The sequence below is a fragment of the Vanessa cardui genome, chromosome 24, assembly GCF_905220365.1.
Source record: "Vanessa cardui chromosome 24, ilVanCard2.1, whole genome shotgun sequence".
NCBI classification, from domain to species: domain Eukaryota; kingdom Metazoa; phylum Arthropoda; class Insecta; order Lepidoptera; family Nymphalidae; genus Vanessa; species Vanessa cardui.
Genome location: NC_061146.1, coordinates 8,115,240 through 8,132,699, shown reverse-complemented (window position 1 = coordinate 8,132,699; position 17,460 = coordinate 8,115,240). Strand labels below are relative to the sequence as shown.

Sequence of the window (17,460 nt, the reverse complement as noted above, 5' to 3'; positions counted from 1 at the left end):
ATTTTAAAACAAATAAATATGCACTAAAAAGTAATAAAATAATTGCATATTCATCATATTTTTTAGAATCCTCCTAAGTAAAATGAAATGAAAAATATTATACTACTTAAAAGTCGACTTACGGTTATATAACGTAGTTATAGTTATTGTTATATTTGAATCCTATCCTTTTTGAAGTTGGTTGAAAATACAAGGTCATATTAGTTAAATACAATTAAATATGTACATGTGGCCGAGGTATTAGCAAATTGAATTGAATATTTAAGTCTAAAGTCTGTGTATCTTCGATTGGAACAGTCTATACGTCAATTGGAATTATTTATTAAACAACACCGTAACATAGTGTTACGAGAGTAACCTTAGCCTTCAATACGGTGTTATGACATTTGATTCTATATCATAATTTATATCACATTGTTATTGCCTATTATGAATATAGCAGCTATTGAATTCACTTTATTATATACAATTATTATTGTAATTAATTGATCAATAATTTGTAAAACTGTAATTAATATTATTTTATATGGCATCGCATTTATTACTGGCATGAAACACTATTTCCTATTTTAAATATGATTGAGCTGTCATAAGAAAACAATTGGACGATAGCGTGGCATTGTAACAAAAGATGGAGAGATTGGAGCATCGTTTTAAAACGATAATATTATTTTGGCCATCCCGAACTACTGAAATTACTATAGTCTATATGCATACCTACCAAGTAATAAAATTCCACATATTTCAATATGAAATCGTATTAGAAATGAAAGTATAAGAATTTAATAACACAACAATAATGCAACATGCCATGGTTACGGAAACGACTGCAAATATGAAAGGGATGTTTTCACCCGCTTTATTACATCCCCTATTTACTCGACTGCAGTGTATTTATTTATTTTTCTAACAAACAATTGTAATAAATTCCTTTAGTAAATCTATACTAATATTATAAATGCCGAGCCAAGTTGGCACAGTGGTTAGAACACGTGCATCTTAACCGATCATTTCGGGTTCCAATCCAGTCAAGCACCACTATTGCTTAATTTGAGTTTAAAATTCATCTCGTGCTCGGCGGTGAAGGAAAACATCGTGAGGAAACCTGCATGTGACTAATTTGATTGAAATTCTGCCACATGTGCATTCCACCAACTCGCATTGGAACAGCGTGGTGAAATATGTTCCAAACCCTCTCCTCAATGGGAGAGGAGGCCGTTAGTCCAGCAATGGGAAATTTAATGGCTGTTACATTACTTAATGAGAAAGTAACTCTGCCTGTTTGTTTGTCGCTCTTTTATAGCCAAACCGCTGGACCGAATTTGATGAAATTAGATATGAAGCAAATTTAAACTCCAAGGAAGGGCATAGGCTACTTTATTTGCTTCACACATGACAACCAAAGCCCTAAAACGCGAGCGAAGCCGCCGGTGACAACTAGTAATTTAAGGAAAAACTTTTATGGAATAGGTTGGCGGACGAGCATATGAGCCGCCTGATGGTAAGTGGTCATTCATTTCCGTTTCCATCCAAAATGTTTTTCTTTTATTTTTGGTCCCCTAAAAAAGGACTTGAACCGAAGTCTTCTACTAAGTAAACACTTTTTATCTTTTATGAATAACTAGTTGTCCCTGTAGCAGCATCAGGTTGGCGGACGAGCATATGAGCCATCTGGTATGCGGTATCATCACCCATAGACAATGACGCTGTAAGAAATATTAACTATTCCTTACATCGTCAATGCGCCACCAACCTTGGGAACTAAGATTCTATGCCCCTTGCGCCTGTAGTTACACTGGCTCACTCACCCTTCAAACCGGAACACAACAATACTGAGTACTGAGTTATTTGGCGGAAGAATAACTGATGAGTGGGTCGTACCTACCCAGACGGGCTTGCACAAAGCCTTACCACCGAGTTTTATGAACATTTTAATAAACATCGCTATGAAATAATTCCGATTGCGCTTAGCGAAAAACTATTGGTCTAATCACATATGCCATGCTAGGCCAAATTATAAAACAAATGGCAAGCACGAAACCGAGCGAGCCGCTGACCAACCTTAAGTAAAAAAGGACGTTTATTTACGAAAACAGGCGTTCATTCACAATATCGGGATGTATTCGCTTTTGTTACTTAAAATACGTACGTATACGTATACGTATACATAATAATATTGGAAAAAGATACACAGTGAACAATAATGAGGAAATGAAACAAACAAACAGTTTTATCACTTTAATAATAAATATTTATATATTTGGTGATTTAATCTAAACTATCATTAAATTCTTCATATTTTCAACAAAAAAGTTTTAAGATCATTTCTTGAACATACAACTTGCAACTACCTATATACACTTACTAAAACTCACTAAAGCTTACTTAAAATAAATTACATTCTATAACAAGGCCACAGCCTTTTCACATCTCAAACATTTATCACTATCCTCCACGGCATTATACTTTCTACAACGCAAGCACTGTTGATTTTTACTCTGTACCAATTCGATCTGCCATTTTTTCCCGCCAGTTCTAAACAAATTAACAGCTGACAGTTCAAAAATCTCACAGAGCACACTATCATTTATACCATCCGATACATTCAATTCATTCAACTTTTCATACAATTCCGAATTGACATTTAAATGAACGACGTATTTCTTTAAATTTTCATTCTTTAACATGGCACATATGTCCTTTTTTATATCCAAAATGACGTCCATTAATGAACTGTCAATGTCACATGACGTTGAAAGTGAGAACTCCTTGGTGAAATAAAACGGTTTGTCATACAATGGATGGTACTGCCATGCCTCTTCGACTAGATGAGGTAAAATGGGTCCTAAAGCCTTCGACAGAGAGACCAGTATCGTATGAATGACGAATTGCGCTGATCGACGCTCGTTAGAACTCTTGGGAGAGCAATACAATCTATCCTTTATACAGTGACAGTACAACCCGGAAACTTTATTGCTTATGAAATATAATATATTTTGAGCTACATGATTGTATCTGAAGTTATTGTAATGATTATTTATTTGGTTAACAAAGTCTTGACATTCTTTGATCAGGTATTGATCGAAATAGTTTAAGATCGGTTTATTGTTGAAATCCATTTCATCCATGTCACTTGTGACGCCTAGGAGATACTTTAATATGCTGCGTACTCTGATGACCTCGTTCTGACAATCTTCTAGAAGTTTCTTGCTTATTACGATTTGAGAATGCTGGGTCGCATGGCTGGCTACCCACCATCTAGAATAAAAATTAATTATATACCTAATATGAAACTTTATATCCTCCTCGACGACCTCCGTGGTCGAGTGAAGGTCCCGCGTTCGATTCCCGGCCGAGTCAATGTAGATTATCATTAGTTTTCTATATTGCCTTGGGTCTGGGTGTTTGTGGTACCGTCGTTATTTCTGATTTTCCATAACACAAGTTCTTTAGCTACTTACATTGGGATCAGAGTAATGTATGTGATGTTGTCTCATATTTAAAAAAAAATGTTCATTGTTTGTTTGGTTTAAAGAACGAAACCTGTCCGTAACGAAGCCTTAATTATTATTATTTAATATTGATTCATACAACAACAACAACAACAGCCTGTAAATTCCCACTGCTGGGCTAAAGGCCTCCTCTCCCTTTGAGAAGGTTTGGAACATATTCCACCACGCTGTTCCAATGCGGGTTGGTGGAATACACATGTGGCAGGATTTCTATGAATTTGTCACACGCAGGTTTCCTCACGATGTTTTCCTTCACCGCCGAGTACGAGATGAATTATAAAGACAAATTAAGCACATGAATCACCGGTGCTTGCCTGGGTTTGAACCCGCAATCATTGGTTAAGATGCACGCGTGCTAACCACGCGGCCATCTCGACTCTCTGATTGAATTGATTCATGAGGGTATGCAAATATTAGTCGAGATGATTGTGTGGTTAGAACTCGCACAACTTAACTGATGATTGCGAGTTGAAACCCATGCAAACATGTCTTCCAATGAAGGAAATTATCGTCAGGAAACCTGCATGCGTCTAACTCAATGAATTTTCCCAAATTATTCTTTTCAAAGGGAAAGGAGGTACTAGCCTAATAATGGACATTTACGGGCTGATGTATACAAATGTAACTATAGTACAACACAAATTAGATGTAGCATCGGAAAATGCAATGAAATGAAAATAAAACCGATTACTGCTGATTTACACAACCAATAGAAATAGCTCCCTATCGCGCCATTCGACGCTATTCGTCGCTGTAGATTCACGCATCAGAGAAAGCAAGAGCATGTAAATCTACGTGTCAAATTGACGAATATATATTAGGTCATATGATATTACAAGTTATTACGTTTGTGTAAAGATCATATTCACATGAGAAATAAATATTGATAATTTGAGATAGCGTGCTTAATTCGGATGTGATCGGTTTTACGAATTTAGCCGATGCGACATCTAAATTGTGTCGTACTATACTCATCAAACTACTTATAATATTAAATTTAAGAACGAATGAATAAATCAAATGAGAATGTATTTGAATGATATTACCTTAATGTGTCAACACCGTACGCCGGTTGTTTTTTATCACCCTGTATAATAGCCTTAGGGTCTATGACGTTACCTATCGACTTTGACATCTTGCGTTTCTTCTCATCAACCACGAAACCGTGTACGAAGATCGACCTAAAACATTCATTCATTCAATTCATTTCATGTCGTCGTTTCTTATCTATGTTAAATAGTAATCACTACATATTATAAAACAAAGTCCCGGCCGCGTCTGTTTGTCTGTATGTTCGTGATAAACTCCAAAATTACTGAATGGATTTTCATGCGGTTTTCACTAATAGAGAGAGGGGTTCATGAGAAAGGGATGGGTATATAAATCATTAAGATTTTTGTGTAAATAAGTTGAAACAGAACGACAATTGTTAAACATGTCGGAAAAAATGTACAAAAAAAAAATAAAAAAACATTATGTCATTCATAAAAAGTTTCTCTGTATTGTAATATAAGTGCAAATAAAAGGTCACTCGATTATAAACAAAAGACTTACTCGTACGGCGCATCTCCGGTCAAGGCCAGTGACGTCAGGAGTGACGCTTGGAACCAACCTGTCAGCTGATCCACACCCTCCGAATACAGATTAGCCTTCCGGTTCCCGAGGGTCTGCCACGAGAGTCCTGAGTCTAGCCATATGTCCATAATATCCTGAAAGTGATAACATAACGCTTACTCACTACTGGGGGGGTCAATATCGTTAATTATAATTATTCTTTGACATTACATAATCTGACAATGATGTTGTTATTATTTTCTTTATAATCTGTGCCTTTTTGGTACAAATAAAAGCCATACAAAAATATTTCTTTCAATGTTATATACATTTTTTTTGTCATTATTTACTGAATTTTATATTATGTATTTTTAATTTTTGATTATATTATTATTTAGACAATTATTGATATTATTTTTTCATTTGTTGTTGGTTTTTATAACTTTACGTATATTGTTAAATTAAATGTAAACTGAAGAATTATTATTAATAACGTTTTCGTAGTCAACTTAACTAAATCATTGGGTTACTATAATGTTAGATACAAGTTTGTTTCTTGTAAATAAATCTATACATATAATAAAATTGGAGTGTCTGTTTGTAAAATTAAAATAGCCCTTTTTTTACTCAATGCATATGTATCTATACACGTACAATACAATTTTTTGTCGATTTGTCTGTCTGTTTGTTCCGGCTAATCTCTAGATTGGCTGGATCGATTTTGACGAGACTTTCACTGGCAGATAATTAATATAATAAGGAAGGACTAACTTAGGCTACATAACTTTTTTTTTAAATTCAAACGCGTACAAGGGCGCGTGTATAGCTAGTAAATAAATTAAACTTGGGTAAAATACTCGAAGTCATAATACCTTCCCTTTAGCGATATCTTCAGTTTTCAAGTTATATTTCTTGATCACACTATCCGTGAGTAGTTCCTTCACATCGCAGGTCCACCAGACGTCAGCGTCATTTTCGTTTATAAGCGCACATAATTGTTCTATAATCGCTCTGAAACAAAAACATATATTTATGTAGAACTAGCGAAATACCCCGGACTCGCTCGGGTGCAATGCTGATACTAAATATACTGCAGAATGTCTTGCAACAACAACTACAACAGCCTGTAAATTCCCACTGCTGGGCTAAAGGCCTCCTCTCCTTTTGAGGAGAAGGTTTGGAACATATTCCACCACGCTGTTCCAATGGCAGAATTTCTATGAAATTTGTCACATGCAGGTTACCTCACGATGTTTTCCTTCACCGCTGAGCACGAGATGAATTATAAAGACAAATTAAACACATGAAACAGCGGTGCTTGCCTGGGTTTGAACCCGCAATCATCGGTTAAGATGCACGCGTTCTAACCACTGGGCCATCTCGACTCTGTCTTGCAACGTTTACAAGTTTTCAGTCATTAGACAATACAAACCGCTATGTCTTACGACATTACTTAAAAACTCAAATTATCTGTGTGTATAAAACAAAGTCGTTTACCGCTGTCCGTACCTATGTAAGCTTAAATTTTTAAAATTACGCAACGGATTATAATACAATTTTTTTAATAGATGGAGTGATTCGGATTGAAGGTTTTTTGTATATATGTATTACGTCGACAATATAGAAAGGAAACGCTGACAATTTCAGAAGTTTCTATTGTAATATCGTAAATAATAATTTTTCTTCGAAATGCCTTCAAAAATATTTGGATAATATGAAGATCCATTTACAAACAAGATTTTCAAGGGCAGTCCAGAAATTAATGATCCATGAAAAAATATACATGAGTTTGTTACAGTATGTCCCCAAGAATAATGTTTACATTATTGCTGAGTTGATATTGAGGATAATGAAAAACGCTAACTGGTTCACGATTTATCAACGAGACGCTACAATTATACGGACTGTGACGCACTTGATAGACACTCTGTCTTACATACGCAATGCTTCGACTTTTACACATGATACATGCCAAAGAATATGAGATACACAGATGTGAAATATTTTGGTCATAGAATATGTAACTTTACTAACTGTTTACTTTAATACCTATGTGCATATACGGCACAAGATATTTCATAAAATAAAATTGTTATATAAGAACATTCCTACGTTCCTTGTTGACATCAACAGATTCACTTACTCATCGACTATAACATCGCTGCCCCTGTAGAGCACGGGTATGGGCACCCCCCAGGCCCTCTGCCGGGATATACACCAATACGGCCGCTTCTCCAGTTGAGCCCTGAAACCTTGCCGGGACTGTTCCGCGGTCGATGGCGGCAATATCGCCACTTTATCCAGGGCTGCCTGAAAATCTTCAATGATTCAATAATTGTTCATTCATTCACTCATATTTTTATCTTACTCATTGCAATAGGCTATTTGACTGGTTTTTAAAAATTTTTTTATAATATTTAGTAGAAGTTAAGGAGCCCAGTAAAAGTTGTATTTTTTATTTCTAGTACATGTTTGCCGAAAAATATCATATTAAAAATTCCATATTTATAACGCCCTAAAACGCTACCTGGACAATATGGCGCTGCAATGGGGTCGGTGACATCACTTTCCTGTATTTTAATCTGTGGTACATATAGCAGAAAAGCAAGGTTAACAAGAAAGTAACTTCATCATAAGCCCGACCAATCAGGAGCGTTTTGTGTCACGTGACAAACGTTTGAAAAAATGCATTTTTATTTATGGATTTTTGAATAAATTACATATTATTTTCAACTTTCATTAGTAAATAACCATTTTTAAACTCATAATATACACTGATTACAATAATACACAATATATTTTTCGCATTCTCAAATAGCCTATTTTCATAAAGTTTTGTTGATTTTGTTTTTGGGTTGGGCATACACATGTCTTAATAATATTTATGACGGCAGAATTTCAATGAAATTAGACACATGCAGGTTTCCTCGCGATGTTTTCTTCACCGCCGAGAACGAGATGAATTATAAACACAAATTAAACACATATATATATAGTGGTGCTTGCCTGGGTTTGAACCCGAAAACATCGGTTAATATGCACGCATTCTAACCACTGGACCATCTCAGCTTTGAAAACAATATGTTATATACATTCCGGCTGTAGTTACATTGACTCACTGACCCTTCAAACAGAATATCTGATGAGTGATACCTACCCAGACGAGCTTGCAAAAAGCCGCACGACAAAGTAAACTTATATAGACAGATAAGATAAAAATATGCGAACAATATTTGTTAATACCTTTTATTTAAAATATATATCTTTGCATTTAAATCCTCTAATGTCAGATTTTTTGGATATTTAAATTAAGCTTTGGCAAACATTACAAATTGTATTAACTAACATGACTGTATTTTTTTAAATGTTGAAAAAGAGTAACTACTGAGTTTCTTGCCGGTTCTTCTCGGTAGAATCTACTTTCCGAACCGGTGGTAGCTTCACTTAATTGTTAAATGACGATTCAAAAGTGCTTGTAAAAGCCCACTTGAATAAAGTATACTTTGATTGATTGATTGATTGATTAATAATTGGATGCAAAATGTTATAAAATACAAAAGAAACTCACCAAAGCGCGTTCCTTCAAAACGGATGTGTCAATAAACCACTGGTGACTCGCCCTGATGATGACAGGCTTCTTTGTCCTCCAATCCAGGGGATACGAGTGGATATACGTGCCTTGATGGACTATGGAGTCTTGGAGTTTCTTTATTACTGCTTCCTGACCCTGGGACAGGACGTGAAGACCATCCAAATCTGGTCCAAGGTTTGTGTAACGACCTAACTCGTCAACGTTACATTCCTGTGTGAATAAATTGAAGATTTTAAAGTAGTAAAGTAAAGTAACAGCCTGTACATTTCCCACTGCTGCGATAAGGCCTCCTCTTCCATTAAGGAGAGGATTTGGAACATATTCACCACGCTGTTCCAATGCGGGTTGGTGGAATGCACATGTGACAGAATTTCGATGAAATTAGACACATGCAAGTTTCCTCACGATGTTTTCCTTCACCGCCGAGCACGAAATGAATTAAAAACACAAATTAAGCACATATATATATATTGGTGCTTGCCTGGGTTTGAGCCCGCAATCATCGGTTAAGATGCACGCGTTCCAACCACTCCATCTCAGCTCTTGAAGATTTTATCGAATCGAAAAAATATACACAAGATAGTCGTCGCCCGCGGCTTCGCTCGCGTTTTTGGATGTAGGTTGAGAAGCGTTTGGCAAAAAAGTAGCCTATGTCCTAGCTTGGAGTTCAAGTTTGCTTCACACCAAATTTCATCAAAATCGGTTCATTAGTTTGGTCGTGAAAGAGCGACAGACAAACAGAGTTACTTTCGGATTTATAATATTAGCATAGATAACATTATTGAGATAAAACTGCTAAAAATGTTGTCCATTTTTTTGCCAATTCTGTTATTTTTATATCTTCAAACATCTAATTAGTTAATTAAAAATTTTTTCAGAGGTTTTGGGAAGAATTTTATGAAACTCACCACAGTCATATTATTCTTCAAGGCAACCAGAAAGTCATCGGGTCCGTGCGCAGGCGCAGTGTGAACTAAACCGGTACCTTTACCTTTCGTCACGTGACCCGCTTCCAGGAACGGTAATATCTCATCCGTTAGTTCGCTGCTGTATGTACAGTCTTGAAGATGTTTACCTGATAATTATGAATAATGCCATTACTTGACAAAAATAAGTATTTACCCACGTCTGAATTTCAATGATTTATCTACACTTTAAAATATGCTGTTAGTTCTTAAGTTTGTACAAATGACCCCAATATAAGGAGTCCACATTAGTACTCCTTATATTGGGATACTAATGCGGTACTGTAAATTTCCCACTGCTGGGAAAAGGCCTCCTTTCCCTTTGAAGAGAGGGTTAGGAGCACCAAAGCTGCTCCAATGCGGGTTGATGGATTCACATATGGCAGAATTTCGTTGAAATTCGACACATGCAAGATTCCTCACTATGTTTTACACCAATAACAACAACAACAACAGCCTGTAAATTCCCACTGCTGGGCTAAAGGCCTCCTCTCCCTTTGAGGAGAAGGTTTTGGAACATATTCCACCACGCTGTTCCAATGCGGGTTGGTGGAATACAAATATGGCACAATTTCTATGAAATTTTGTCACATGCAGGTTTCCTCACGATGTTTTCCTTCACCGCTGAGCACGAGATGAATTATAAAGACAAATTAAGCACATGAATCAACGGTGCTTGCCTGGGCTTGAACCCGCAATCATCGGTTAAGGTGCACGCGTTCTAACCACTGGGCCATCTCGACTCTACTAATACATATTTATTAAAATAATTGTAAATTAAACACTGACCTTCAAACTCAACCAATATTTCAATCTCACTCCGTAAAACCATCTTCAACTCTTCAATTTGATCTTTGGCTACCAGGAAGTGTCCCGGTCTTGTGGATAGGGTGACCACACAGTACATCATGTTAGGATTATACGCAATTGCCTTGTTCGCTACGAGAGTCCAAGGTGTGGTGGTCCACACTAATGCTGATATAGGCTTCCTACGATCATTTCATTTAAAATTAAGATAGGCAGTTTTTACTTGATCCAACTATCAAAATTATTCGATTCATTACGCTAAATAGTAATTTAACTTAATACATCCTTGGTTATATTTTGTTAGTTCACTAATAAGTTAAAATTAATTGGCAAAAATTTTTTATATCATATAGGTAGTACTGGCAAACAGGGCCGCCGTAAGCGGGGGTGCGACGCGTGCACCGCACGCGGGCGGCACGTCCAGGGGGCGGCAAATTGAGCAATACATCACGTACCTAATTCAAGTCATTTTTATAATTCCCACAAATCCTTAAGTAAAATAAATTATTCAAAGCATCGAAAAATATCGCACTGAGTAAAGTTAAAAGTCCGTCGTCTGTTATCCTATGAAAAACAATACTGTCGAAGTTACGAGAATCCCCTTTAGCTTCCTTATCAATTGGTAGATTAGGTAGCCGTTACTTGTAGTAGGGCGTTGTCGTAGGGCGGCTTGAAGGGTAACTCGCCGTAAGTTATATTGGTGGTCGCTCGAAATAGCAGAGCTACGGGCACCGTTAAACCGGGCGCGGAGGGCATACGTTCGCTGTCGCAGGCGCAACGTGCTCAACGCAAACTTAGAGGTACACCTGCGGGCTGCACATCGTCAGTTGAAAAAAGAGTTAGAAAAGCCGCCCCTTTGCTCTCTGTTTACTTAACGTAAACAGAGAGCAAAGGGGCGCCCCTATCGTGGTTTGCGAGGGAAGCTCCGAACATACGGCGCTCCTGTTACCGCCAGATCTCCTGTTACCGCCAGATCTCCTGCGACTGATCGGGGAGCTATTTCCGGGGAAAAGGGCGGGTCATTCAACCATCGATGCCCTAAAACACCCTGAAGACCCGGACAATGGAGGCGGTGGTCCAAGGGAACGTAGTCCTAACGGTATCACCGGACGTGGCGAACGACTTCAATAGTCTTCCTTTCTTTTTTTCTTAATTTAATTTACGGCATCCACGGGCTCATAGGCCCATGCCTTTTTTATATTTTACATTTATACACTTTGGCGTTTTATACTTTATATTTTTAATTAACATCAGCAGATTTTCGCTAGACTTCAAGCTCGCCGTCTTCCTTTCGAGACCATAGAACCATTTCGATATCACGAGTTGCCTTCCTATCTCAGAAGGCCGTTGGGGCCTACCTCCAGGATCAGGTGATCCTTTGGGAGGGGGCGATGGACGACTTGTCCGGCGTTTGAAGTTGGTTTGACTGGCTCCTGCGGGCACCGACCTCGCCCGGGATGGGTGTGTTGTGTCACGGTGACGGGGCGAACCTTTCAGGTGGCGGTCCTAAAGTCGGAGTGTCGCTCACGGTGGATCGAATCGAGATGCTGGTCTTGATGGTTTCTCTAACTAAAACGGAGGGCCTCCTAATCCACGGTCCTTGCTGAGGTCTCCTCGAGAAGAGTTAACCGCCCTCCAAGAGACGGTAATTAAGGCGCAGACACATATGAAGGATCAGGGCCTCATCCTGGATGGAGCTTCGTGCAACATTTTGTCCAACTCAGCTTAAAGCTCATCAATGCCAACGTAGGAGGACCTCCTAAACCAAACACCTTGCCTGCGTGCGCTCTATGGCATTGTATTTTTTATTTATTGGAAATAAATAAACTCAAACTCAAACGCACGCCACTGAGATCGTTCTTGGGCTCCTCGCATCTAGCTCCTACCAGCCGTCTTGCGTAAGTCGTCACTCCACCGTGCCCGAGGACGTCCTACACTACGTCTACCGAGACGCGGTCTCCACTCTAGAACACGTTTTCCCCAACGGTTATCGGTTCTGCGACAAATATGGCCCGCCCACTGCCACTTCAGCTTATTAATCCGGTGGGCTATGTCGAGGACTTTGGTTCTCTGGCGGGTCGCCTCATTTCTTCTGATGCGATCCCGCAGAGAAACGCCGAGCATAACCCTTGCCATAGCACGCTGAGCGACTTTAAACTGGTGGACCGGCCTTGTCGTGAGTGTCCACGTTTCGGCTCCGTATGTCATGACGGGTAGGACGCACTGGTTGAAGACTTTCGTCTTAAGGTACTGTGGGATCGACGATGTAAAGATTCGACGTAATTTTCCAAACGCTGCCCAATTCTTCTATTCACCTCGTCCTCAAGGTTGTTTCTACCTAATCGCAAAGTCTGCCCATGGTAGATATATTTTTGAACAACTTCGAGGACGGTACCGTGTATCGCAATCGGTTCCGGTAGAACATGTTCATTGAACATGACCTTGGTTTTATGCAAGTTCATCCGTAGGCCGATACGCATAGAAGAATCAGCAAGCGTCTGCAAATCTTAAGTGAGAGATGTATTCGCCATTGATGTTGATGCCATGTCCTTTCCAGTTCAGCGTCTTGAACATATCCTCCATTGAATTAGTAAACAATTTGGGGGAAATAACGTCCCCTCGTCTCACACCTTGATGCAATGGTATGGGATTTGTTTGCTGATTCTGTGGTGTGAAAATACACCTATTTGATTGGACTCCCTTAAAGCTCGTAACAAGGTTCTTATCTTACGGGACTGTGGGAACAGTGCTGCTGACCCGCTTCGCCGAAGAAGACCAGTAGAAGGGGTTTTCGCTATGGATGTCTTCGCCTCCCGCCATAAGTGTCCCGGGGTTAAGGGTTTCTGTACCCTAAGAACTCCCTAGGAAGTGGAACTCCGCAGAGGTGAGCCTACCGTTAGGACGTCACGGTAGTATGCACAAAAGATTTCGTAACATCCTCCAAAAAGACAGAGTGGGTCGCTAACGTTGGTTTTTTAGCAGGTATACACCCCGCCCCTCACCTCATGTGGAGGACTAGTGGTATGCGTTTTTGCAGCGAAAAAAAGGGCGGCATAATAGATATTGCACGCGGGCGACAAAACAGCTAGCGGCGGGCCTGCTGGCAAATGGGATATCTGATGGTAATGAGTCCTTTTGCCTATACATTTGTAGTTAAAAAAATAAACATTCCTGTCAATATACATATTATAAGATATATGTTTTGATTGACTATAAAATGAACTGCACTACCGCCATCGATTTGACCCAGATATGCGACGTCAGTAAATTCACTCAAGTGTTATAATCACTCCCCACCGATTTCGTTCTGAGCCGACGTGCGATCTCATAGGAGACACCCTCAGGACGAACTTTAGATTTAATCTAGATTTATTCTCGAGCCCTGCGCTCAACCTCAGGGGCAGGGGACATTAGTTCTCGCCCGAAAGACCGGTGACGCTGTAAAGGCCAGTAGGGCCAACAGCAATACAACACACATAAAAAAAAGCCATCGATTCATAAAGATTTCGGTGGTCGTTGCGGCAAGTAGGAAGTGCGTTGATTCATTGTTCGTATAAGTGCTATATCGTTATACTTAGTCCTTATATGAATATATGTGATTCGAAAGTGATAATTCATAAGAGTAAGTTATTTTTGTTTCAAGTAAGAATAAATAAATGTAATTACGTAGGGTACTCTTATATTTTTTTCTTTATTTTCATTTCTGAACCTAAATATATATAAAAATATCAACAATGCACCATCAACCTTAGGTACGAAGATGTTATGTCCCCTGATGAAAATTACACTGGGTAATAACCCTCTATCACTACACTTACCCTTTAAACCAATAAACAAACACAACAAAAATTAGGTAAAACTTATAATAGTTAAAGTCGCTTGACTTGTAAGTCTAGTGATTACTGTTGTAGTGTATAGGTTAGTTTATAAATATTGAACAAAGGTTGTAATGAGTTAGTCAATAGGCTATTTGACTGGTTTTTAAAATCCATTTGATATCATTTATTAGAGGTCAAGGAACCCAGTAAATGTTGATTTTTTTATTTCTAGTACATATTTGCCGAAATATATCATATTAAAAGTTGTATTTAAATAGTGCACGAAAACGCTACTTGGACAATATGGCGCTGCAAAGGGGTCGGTGATGTCACTTTCCTGTATTTTAATGTTTGGTACATATAGTAGAAAAGCAAGGTTTACAAGGAAGTGACTTCATCATAAGCCCGCAAAAATGGGGGCGTTTTGTATCACGTGACAAACGTTTAAAAGAATGCATTTTTTTATGGATTTTTGAATCAATTAAGTATTATTTTCAACTTTAGTTAGTTAATAACCATTTTTAAAGTCATAATATACGCTGATTACAATAATGCTTTATTTTTCAACCGTGGTAGTGGACAGAGCTACAAAGTGTTGTTAGTGTGTTATTGCTAGTATTTTACACTGATGGTCCTTAATAAAAAATAAACATATATTTGTCAGTAGAATATAAATGACTGATGGATACTCAACTAGATCATGGTTAACAAGACCATATGTGTGATGAGTCATTTATCTAAGTAGGTATAAACTACTTACCCACCCGCAACACTTTTTGCTGCTTCTGGCAGCTTATCTATTTCAAATTTGACATAAACCTCTTTGCTTTTAAACTGTGGATCATATTCTAACTCAGCCTCAGCTAAAGCTGTTCTGAAAAATATAAATAAATAAAAAATACAACCGAATTGATAACCTCCTACTATTTAAAAACAATTCCATTTAAAATTAATCCAGTTAAAAACAAAGTTTTATATTAAAATGGTTTTAAGTAAGTAAAATATTATATATAAGTGGTAGCTTCACTTAATTGTTAAATGACGATTCAAAAAAGCTTGTAAAAGCCCACTTGAATAAAGTTTATTTTGATTTTGATTATATTATCTACTTATGTAATGTAAGTCTTGGAATTATTATTATTATCATAAAATCCATCTCTAAGTAAGTTATATATAGAGGAATGCTCAAAATATTTTAAGATGGCTATTTCTATCACCTTCTAAAAGCTAGTATATTTTGATGTGTCTGCTTCATAATGATGGTAACTCTTACATATATATATGTATATAAAAAAAATTTGAGTGTCTGTTTGTAACATTTTTTACTATTTTTGTCTGTCTTTCAATTTGTTCTGGCTCATCTCTAAAACGGCTGGACCGATTTTGACGTGACTTTTATTGGCCGATAACTGATATAATAAGGAGTAATTTAGGCTACACACATATTTTTTTTTGTTAAATTCAAATGCGTAGAAGGTTGCGGCCACAGCTAGTATGTAATGAAAATAATAATAATATATACAACCTACTTGGAAGAAGGTGACCAATAAACTGGTTTTAGAGCTCTGTAAATAAAACCAGATTTATACATCTTGTAGAACTGTCTCAATTGGTTCTGTACATAAGATTTATTAAGAGTCAAGTAGCATTGTTCATCCCAATCGGCCATGACACCCCAACTTTCAAACGCTGCTTTTTGCCGTTCAACTGTTCCAAGAGCAAATTTTCTGGCAATTTGTCTTATTTGTACAGGATCAGAAGGTTCATTATCCTGTGTCTTCTTCGTTTTTAAAGCCTTAAACTCAATGGGTAGGCCATGGCAATCCCAGCCAGGGATGTAATGAACTTTGTTCCCTTGGAGGATTTGACTTCTATTGTTTATATCTTTTATTATCTGTGAAAAGTATTTATTTAACTTAAAAATAGAACCATATAGTTTTTTTTTTATTTTTAATATGTTTGTATTTTAATTATATAAAAAGTTACACTATTACAAAGCTATTTTTCAAAAGCAGAGTACACTGTTTTTGAAAAATAGCTTTTTTTATGCTTCTTATAGAATATCATCAGAATTCATTATGCAAGGGGGGCCTTTAATAATAATTTTATATTTAAAATAACTTGTCATTTCCACCTACATTCTCTAATATTGATAATCTATTACATAGTGTCTTGTTAGATTTTTTTTTTTTACACATTGTATAACTATAACTTATTAGAATAATTTAGTTAATAATATGTCTATTGACTATTTTTAGAATATTTTGTAATGTAATAGTGGATAAAATAAATGAGAAAAAAGTGTTAATAAATTAAATCTGGAAGAATTGTTGGTTAAATTCGTGACCATCCTATGAGTCTGTTAATTATTTCTTTATTATAAGACAAATAGTTTCCTTTCATAAGAATTTATGAAGTTAAAGTTCATAATGTATAAATAAATCCTGTATTAAAGGAAACATATTAATTTAATAATTTCAATACATTATTTATATTAATTTTAAATCCCTATTATCAGTCATATGTTCATTAGCAATTTCTTTTTTTCTTATGTCTAATTATTACTTTGTTAACTGCATGGCCCATGTGTAAGTCTCCATTAGCATATGGTGGGCCATCATGCAAGACAAACTCCGGTCCATTCAGATGTTCCCTTTGCCAGTTGTAAAGTTGAGAGAACTTGGCTTTCTGAAATAATCATTCATATTTTTAATATAAATTCAAGTTACAAATAAATATTTTAAATTAAATAATATCGCTTTCATTAAGTACTTTAAAACGTAACTATTATATTTTAGCCTCCTATTTTACTTATGTAAATTAACAATAATATTTCAAAAGGCATTTTCTAGAGGAATACTTTACCTTTTGTATTTCATTTTTATCCACAGAGGATCTTGCCGGAAAATCTGTTTTAGGAAATAATATTGTATTGGAATAGGTCTTTGTGTTCGGTTTTACAGAACTTTTTGTTCTTATACATATTATACAGGTCCATTTTTGATTTAGTTTTCGATAGTATGAATGTAAAATTTTAAAATTCTTATTCAAAAGCATTTTAAGGTTATGTTATTTGAAATATTTTGACATTTAATATTCAATATGACTTGACATTTGCCAGTAAACAGCTGGGCTGATTGATTGCCTGAAAATAATATTTTCAGAGGTTTCAATTAAGTTAACAACGCCATTAAATATATAATCAATTCGAA

The 17,460-nt window shown here is 36.8% G+C and overlaps 1 protein-coding gene across 1 annotated transcript; it reads right to left on the bottom strand.

Moving 5' to 3' along the window:
• Positions 1 to 2,225: 2,225 nt before the first annotated feature.
• Positions 2,226 to 17,322, bottom strand: LOC124540147 (isoleucine--tRNA ligase, mitochondrial). The gene is made up of 12 exons (XM_047117599.1): positions 17,114 to 17,322; positions 16,814 to 16,936; positions 15,778 to 16,142; positions 15,009 to 15,122; positions 10,413 to 10,612; positions 9,567 to 9,733; positions 8,635 to 8,868; positions 7,210 to 7,376; positions 5,939 to 6,077; positions 5,067 to 5,221; positions 4,559 to 4,693; positions 2,226 to 3,258 (listed from the first exon to the last, which is right to left on the bottom strand). Exons 1-12 carry the CDS (start codon positions 17,303 to 17,305, stop codon positions 2,403 to 2,405), a joined length of 2,847 nt encoding a protein of 948 aa, XP_046973555.1. The 5' UTR covers positions 17,306 to 17,322; the 3' UTR covers positions 2,226 to 2,402.
• Between the last annotated feature and the right edge of the window lie 138 nt (positions 17,323 to 17,460).